The sequence below is a fragment of the Trachurus japonicus genome, chromosome 14 (genome assembly GCF_045865225.1).
Source record: "Trachurus japonicus isolate A0001 chromosome 14, Traja_1.0".
Lineage (NCBI taxonomy): Eukaryota > Metazoa > Chordata > Actinopteri > Carangiformes > Carangidae > Trachurus > Trachurus japonicus.
In genome coordinates, this window is record NC_140920.1 from 23,299,548 (window position 1) to 23,307,810 (window position 8,263).

The 8,263-nt window shown below is 43.3% G+C and overlaps 1 protein-coding gene across 1 annotated transcript in view; it reads left to right on the plus strand.

Annotated features, from left to right (window-relative positions):
* zbtb16a (zinc finger and BTB domain containing 16a) overlaps nucleotides 1–8,263 on the plus strand; it is a 138,640-nt gene extending 130,377 nt beyond the window's left edge. The window contains exons 6-7 of the mRNA XM_085798388.1: nucleotides 1,106–1,276; nucleotides 4,497–8,263. Of these exons, the coding sequence (XP_085654514.1) occupies nucleotides 1,106–1,276; nucleotides 4,497–4,726 (401 nt within the window). The 3' untranslated portion in view covers nucleotides 4,727–8,263. The remainder of the gene's footprint in view (nucleotides 1–1,105; nucleotides 1,277–4,496) is intronic.

An 8,263-nucleotide genomic window follows, 5' to 3' on the forward strand; every position in this document is an offset into this window, starting at 1 on the left:
ACCAACTTACCAAAATACCAACAATACTGAGGACATAACTGTTGACATTCAGTCATCTCATAACCCTTTTAGGCCTGTATTTTATTTTATCACCCGTCAAATAGAATGCTGAACATCTTTCCCCCATGTCTGTGGACACATCTTGATGTGTTCTCAAAATAAGCAGAAAACATGACATCACATTGACTCAAAAGTGGCATAACAAGAAATAACTCCGATCTGAAGACCCTGTTGTTACAGCATCGGCTTTAAGTTTAAGTTCAAGCAGCTATAACTAAAGAAAGATGGTATTCATGGTTCATCGAAGCAAAGGCTGATGTGACACAGACCAAAGACAAATTGACACTTTTACACTCCCCAACGTGCAGCTCTGTGTCTGTTGAAGCTGAATGCAAGGTGATGCAGTGCAGCAACAGTTGGCCATTCAGAAAGATGAATGATGTCTCCTACAGCGTGAACTGTTCATTTAGAGAGTTTGATGAAAATTAACTACATGAAACAACATCAGTCCTCCGACTCTTCCTCAATATTCCTGCATGGACAGCCATCTTGTATGAGAAGAGGAGGGGGAAATGGCGTGCTTGTGATTTGTTGGATTCAAAACACACATATATCAAAGGGTAATAAATTCCACAATGACAATCTTGGCTCATTATTGTAGGTTTGCTACATCACTCAGGTTATCCATTAGTGCGTTGTGAGACTGGGACTGCATGGTCAATAATACATCTCATGGCCAGTGAACAGCCATGACAGGCTACAATTATTTAAGGCTTTACACAAAGCAAAACAACAGTGCAGGTGATTTGTGGAGAAAGACAAAAGAAGGCATGCATTTGTCTGCTTGTGTTAAAGCCTTTAAGTGGGTAACCACTTATCTGCTGTTCTGGTATTGTGCATAAACTCACCAAAATCACAAAACAACACATTCAGTAATGTGGCTCCTTACAGGTATCACTGTGTTATCAATGTTTCATCAATAGTCCTCTTATTTGTTATAAAAGTAGGCTACACTGTGTGTTTCTGGTCTGTCTTCTGTTTTTGTAGTTCTCTGCCTTCTCACAACAGATGATGTGAACTCTTACCATTTCTTGTCACTTTTCAGTGGGGGATCATCCATATGAATGCGAGTTCTGCGGGAGCTGCTTCCGCGATGAGAGCACGCTGAAGGGCCACAAACGTATCCACACCGGGGAGAAGCCCTATGAATGTAACGGCTGTGGGAAGAAGTTCAGCCTCAAACACCAGCTGGAAACCCACTACCGTGTGCACACAGGTACTGTGATCAGAGTTAGTCCAACTGACAAAGACGTCAGCCCAGAACGTCTTGTTCGACAGTCGCAGATATTACATGTAATATGTCTTAAAAAGATCCTAATATTGGTTATCTCACCGCAGTATTAGTAAGGCTCATTCATGAGTAATGTGAACACTGGGAAACTGTAGCGGTGAGATGTCATCCCATTCTCCTACATCTCATAATTTGATATGAGTGTAACATTATATCTCATTGCCCCTCATAATAACGCAGTGTTGAAACATATTGGTGTAGCATATGGAGATAGTTAAAGGACTCTGATGTAGGAAATCCAAGCTGCAAGGCACAGACCAGCCCAGATGAATATCTCTGTTGCTGTGATACAGTAGATGAATGTCTCAGAAGACTTTGTATTGATCCCAGTATATTTAGAGCCCCATAAAGATGTTGACACAGTGATAAGCTGGGTGCCCTGGAGAACAAGTGCATGCAACGTACCAGACTGAGAAAGGATACCACGAGTGCTCACCAGGATGGCACGCCGCCAAGGCTTTGTGCTTCCTCACCATCTCTTTTTCTCTGACACACACACACACACACACACACACACATAGCAGCACCCTCCCATCTCCCATTCAATAAGCCAGCTGTTAAGCCACACTATCAAGGCAGCCTGTCCAATAATTGGCTCCCCCCCCGTCCACCCTTTCACCTTTTATGTGGGGGAGGGGGGCTTTGCGTTAAGCTGGAGAGCAACAGCAGATAACAAGAGCAAGTGACAAGCTCACAGTCAAAGGCCACCTCACACAAAAGGCAGCTGCTTGATGAATCATCGACATTGGCAGCCTAACCTCCCCGCCCCCTTCTCTCCACACATCCTAAATGCCAATGGCAGATCAATACCTGGGGCCCATTCGCAATTCATTATTAGCTGGTTATTTGAGGCGACCCAGTTTACAGTCTGGTTATCAATATCATCAAGCATCAGGCAAGTGTCCACACCGCTGCAGAGGAACACGCAACGACCCGGGAACACTGTATTTATGCTTATTGGCTAAATGGCGCCGTGACCCCGCCCCACCACGGAGGTCAAGGTTAACCGGGGCGTCAGAAAGAACAGACAGACAGAGCGGCAGAGGCACAAAGCCACTTGTTTTGCCAGCACACACGTGTGTGAAGCTCCAGCCGAAAGGTGACAGCGAGCGGCGGGCCAGATCACTTCCGACAGCTCATTTCAAATGCCATTGGTAAAGGTCAGCATTTACATGTCTAATTTGCGTCTGCCGGCTTGAGCGCCGGTGGATTATTCCCTGCCATCGCTCAAATCATTAGCACATTTAGGTTGGCTGCTGTTGCTGAATTGAAATGTGCCTCTTGAATATAGCAGCCCCCACAGCAAGAAAGCAGCGTTGCACTTTGATTTATGACACCTTCAGGAGTCCTTTGTGGCAGGAGCTGTGTAATGTGTAATGTACCAGAGATTAGTTGATTAGACGTGGTATATAAAAGAAATGCCAGGTATTTAAACATCACATAGTCTTGTTTCCATTGAGATCTAGATTCGAGGGTGTTTTCATTTCATTTCACACAGTTAGACAAAAGATCTGGTTCATGTACAACTCGATTTCCACAGGTAATTATGATACGATCAAACGTAGCCAAGTGAATGCTGAGATCTGGGAACAGTGCCATTGAGACCCTTTTTTTGGTTTTGTGTTTTTAAGGTCAAGAGGGAGCTTTGTTGAAAAATGTTGGACCTGGATGTGTTTGCGAACACGGTCGAATTGTCTTTGTTTGTGTTCGACTCTTCTCTTAAGGATAGTAGACACTGAACATTAAAACATTTTCTGCACAGTCTCAGCAGCCACATTCAGTGGTTGCACTTTTGATTAAATAGCAGGACATCTCCTTTTCATTTTCTTCTGTTGCACAGTGTGATGTGAAAAAAGAGGCTTGCATGGCTCCAAATCTTAATAGACTGGGGTCTTTTTTTAATAAAGACGGTAATGAGAATTGATAACAGCAGAACACAAAGGAGTTTCTATCCCCTCCACCACAAGAATAATTAGAAGATCATTTTGTTATCTTCTAGAGGGATGTTTTGATAGACCTGACTGGCAATGTGTTGACACTGTCAGAGGTGGACAAACTTCACTACTGGACAGTTTTTGCTTTTACTCTTCTTTCTCGTAGAGCTGTACCAATTACGGGGAGGCAGTCTGAATGACTTTAAAGAGTTAGTGCAGCCTTTTACAGCTGCACACTGCTGTTCAGGAGACAGTTGGGATTTCACTCCTGGGTTTTGACTTGTCACTTACTGTGCACACGGTCCAATTATCATAACAACACCAGAATTTCTTGTGGGCCAACAGGGTGAGATCTGTGGTTTCTAAATTAGTGGTGATGGGTATTTGGTCTCTGTCTGACACACAGCCTTTTTTCATATGCTGCAGTCCAAACTACCAACACACAATATTTAGCCAGTGAAGGCTAATTTTGTTCAATTATAAAGGTTTTGTTCTAGCTTTGGACAACACTCCTGTCAGTAATAATGGCCTAGTCAGTAAATTAATTGGTAAGAGCAGTGAAAAGCAGCAGTCAGATGATCATGCAGATTTAAAATGTTGAGAAGAACACAGATGTGCTCTGTGCAATTTACTGTGGTTTTGTGTACACAGTTTTCCTGGGCATTAGGGGGTTATTATGGGCATTTTTGGGTGTGTTCACTCACAGATTTAACACAAAACAAAGTTGTTTGGATAATCTGCCTACATCAGGGGCTTGTTTACAACCTGACCACAAGTTTCTCTGACGCTGTTTCAGCGTATGTTCCTGCTGTGTCACCATGTTCCCAGATCTCTGCAGCGACATCACATGAGTGAAAAGACACACATTTTAATAAATACCACAACGTAATAGCAGTTTATTTGTTCAGGAATTAGAAGATCAATACTGCCATACTGTGCAAACGCAAACAATTGATTTTGTTTGTATGGGTTTACATGTTTTACCAGACCTCCTCCAACAATATGTAATGTAGTGGATTGTGCTCAGATAATGTTGGAGTGTTGCGAGTTTGTATGACAGACCATGTCACAGACTCTATTGATGGATTTCTCTATTAAATGCCTTTAATCCCCTGATTAACAGACATGTCAGTCCTGAACAAGCACATAACGTTGTTATTGGCACCGTGGCTCACACAGTTGTTGTCTTCAACCCCACCCTGCCTCCTTAGGTGAGAAGCCATTCGAGTGCAAGCTGTGCCACCAGCGATCCAGGGACTACTCGGCCATGATCAAGCACCTGCGCACCCACAATGGCGCCTCGCCCTACCAATGCACCATCTGCCTGGAGTACTGCCCCAGCCTGTCAGCCATGCAGAAGCACATGAAAGGCCACAAGCCTGAAGACATCCCCCCAGACTGGCGCATAGAGAAGACCTACCTATACCTCTGCTACGTCTGAGACCGGGAGAGCGGAGAGAGGGAAGGGTACGTGAGAGGGGTGGGGACCGGAGTTGAGAGGTAAGGGGAATGTAATTTAGCGGTTAGGAGGCTTGAAGCTGTAGTGGAGCGTTGGCGGCCGAGGAACGTCGACGGGCAAAAGACTCAAGAGCAAGAGGGTTTGTTTTCTCTTTTTCTTTTCATGCAAAGGCGGCGACAACCGAAGGGGATAAAGGGTGGTGATAGGTGGGACAAAAGTGCTAAGAAGAGGAAGACTTGGACACGGAGAGAGATTCTCCACCATTGTTCGGATTCACCGGGTCATTCACTACATCTGCAACTGTGTTATTGTTTCAGGTCATTTCATGCAGCGCCATAAAGCGAGCGAGCTGCAAGGAAACGACTTTTTTTTTCGATGCTGCTGCCACAGGTGGTGAGAAAGCGGATTCTCAAGGGCTATCTGAACCTGCACATCTCTGCCAAACCCCGATCCTTCACTCCATTTTCTTTTTCTTTTTTATTGTCTTTCAAAGCAGGTTGTTGTGCGTCTGGTATCTGGTGTGTTTACATTCACCCTGCTCAGTCATGCTAGTTAGAATCACATGAAAAAATACAAGCGTCCATGTAGGCCCCCTGGTTCATCTCCTCATGGTCTGCTTTCCAAGTGTGAGGGACTTTCTGCATTTCACCACAACAAATTTATCTTGGAGGACTACATTTCCAAGAGTTTCACCACTGCGTCACATGAATTTCTGAAATGAACACTCCAGGATTCCAACGAACTACTTTGGGTGACTGTGTCCCTAAGCTTTCCCCAAATGGGGAAACGTGTCTGTTTTGTCACCTCAGATCACCCACGCCTGAGCCGTTTTTACAGAAATCCTCCAGTCGACCTGTCCATACTCTCAATCCCTCCGATCCCGGCGGTGGCAGTGAGATAGCCCCTGAGAATCAGCAGCAGAGCCGCTGGGCTTATGCAGTAGATGAAACAGCTGAACTGGACGGATGGGAGCATTAAAATACTGCAAACCAAGCACCCATTTGGTTGTAAGGTGGGGGGGAAGATGCTAGTGCTGCTTTTAGTCGGATGTCTCCCCGGTTTTTTCAGTAGTCTTCCTGGTTCTGCATCTGCGTCACATGAGGGCTGGAGAAGGTGGAGTCACCACTGCCCCTCCCCACACACCCCACGGTTCTCCCCAGAGAGCCAAAGGCTAACTTGTGTCACTTTTTCATCTTATATATATATTTTTTTTTAGCTCTGCATCATAGTTTATCATGGCTTGATTGCACAGGTTAAACAAATTACGACAACAGTTTCTGTTTGATGTCTGCAAGGTATATAATTCTTCATAAAATCATAACTCGCTATTACAGGATGCCACAATAAACCCAACCTTACCTGCCTACTTAGCAATAGAGAACTGGACTGCTTTTATCCAAGTACATTTAACCAGATTACTATCATTATCTCACACTAATGATGAACTACACAAACTGACACGTAAACAATAACACTTTGACCACAGCAGATGTGTCCATTCACCACAGTGATGGAAGAAAAAAAAATGGGAAAAGGCTGCTTTCCGTGGGAGTCCTGTGACTTTGACTGCTACTAGTGAATGTTGAAGAAGTGCTGGGAATGCCTTAGCTGCACACCTAAACATCTCTGTCGAAAAGGTGGCGTGGCAGGTTGAAGACTGTTATATGGCTACAAAAAACATGAATGTGAACGACTGTGAGCCGGGTTCACACGAGGCTGTGTCGAAATACAAAACAGTGTAGCAGGCTAATGCTGCCTTTCATTCAAAGTCAGAAAGCGATAATACCAACCTCGGAGGCTGTGATTACTCTTAGAAGATTTTCTCCTTCCACCATCAAATGCTTTTCCCCCGTGCAGGAGCTCATACATTAGAGCTGGCCAGCTAGCAGCTGTAAATGTTATTTTACTCTGATGTGTAATCATTCACCACCAGGTGTTTTGATGGACTGGAGGGATGTTACAAAAGTGCTGAAAGAGATAACATGTTGAGGATGTGAGGTCTTCAGATTCAAACAGTAATGTAGTGCGAGAGCAGGCAAGTACCACAGGGCCCTGGAAGGAAACTCCAAATTTCTATTTGGGAATAGAAACCCAGTGAAGAAGAATATGCATTATCTCATTGTTATTTTACAGATATTCTTCATGTTCTCAAATATATTTGCACTGAATTAGATTACCACCAGGGCTTTAAGCAAAAAATATGAGATGCTATGTGTACTGTACTGTTTGTATTTTGATACATATGGACATCACAGCACAGTGAGGGGGAGGGAAGTGGTATTTACAGTGTTAACACACCTGCTTCCTCATCATGAAAATTCTTGCCCTTCAAATTCATCTCAGACCGAGAGACTCCCGAGGTTGGAATTTCCCGGCTCTCTGGCGTCCCTGAAACGCAGCATTAGACCAGCATGGGGATGCACAGCCACGTGTATCATGGCTGAACCGAGGGCTTTAATGAACGTCACTGCATGTCACAGCGTTACCGGGGTGATCACATATCCAAAAGGCCGGTGGAAAAGGGGGAAATCACTGATTGGACGAGACATGGCCCAGCAGCTTAGGGGGCAACCAGTAAGAAGACAGAATAAATCAACTCTTTCTCTGTGGTTTTTGTCCCATGCGCTTTGTCTCTCTCGTCTCCTGCTATTGTTGTTGTTGTTGTTGTTGTTATTGTTGTTGTTATTATTGACCTTGAGTTTGATCTCAACACATCGTACTTGAATTACCTCGTTTTGTGACCTCATGTTGCTTGTGTATTTTTAATTTTCCCTTTTTGTTTTCATTTGTACACTTTGTTTTGTTCATGAGTGTTTGTCAGAAAGATGCATTGCACAACATGATGAAGCAATGTAGACGCAGAAAAAAAATTAAGTGCCACGGTGAAGAGATTTGTTTTGTTTTTCTAATGTTGTGTTTTATTTTTTTGTGCATTAGTTGTTACCAAACTTGGTATTATTAACCCCGCTTGTTAAAGAGCCGGAAGGTTTGGTCATTTGTTATAAAAGCTACCTCTAAGTTGTTTTTTGTTTTGTTTCTTTTTTTTATTGCAAAAGCACAATTTTTGTGTTTTGCATTATTTCATCATTGCTACTTCATCTCATGCTTTTTTGTTTCAAAAGTTGATTTATGATTGTCTGTGTTTTTAAGCAAAATGTATATAAAAGGGTAAGGAATAACAAAAAGTAGAGGTTGATAGGATAAGAAAAGTCATTCAAGTGGATGTTTATTCTTCTCTTATAGTCTCCCCCTGCACCTCCGACCACAGAAGAGCAGAGAAAAAAAAAAAGCAATTTTGAAGCCTTAAGTGATGAGTACGAGGGATGTGGCAGATTTGAGGAAGTACTATTGCTTTTTATGATGGTTTAAAAACAAGAATTTAAACTTGAAAATATGTGAATAGAATTGTAGTTTTGTAATGTGAAAAAAAAAAGAAGAAGGTTCATCAAAAACGCTGAACCGCCCAGGACAGGTCATATTTGCAGTGATGCAGAGTGCGTTGGACAATTGGAACTGCAA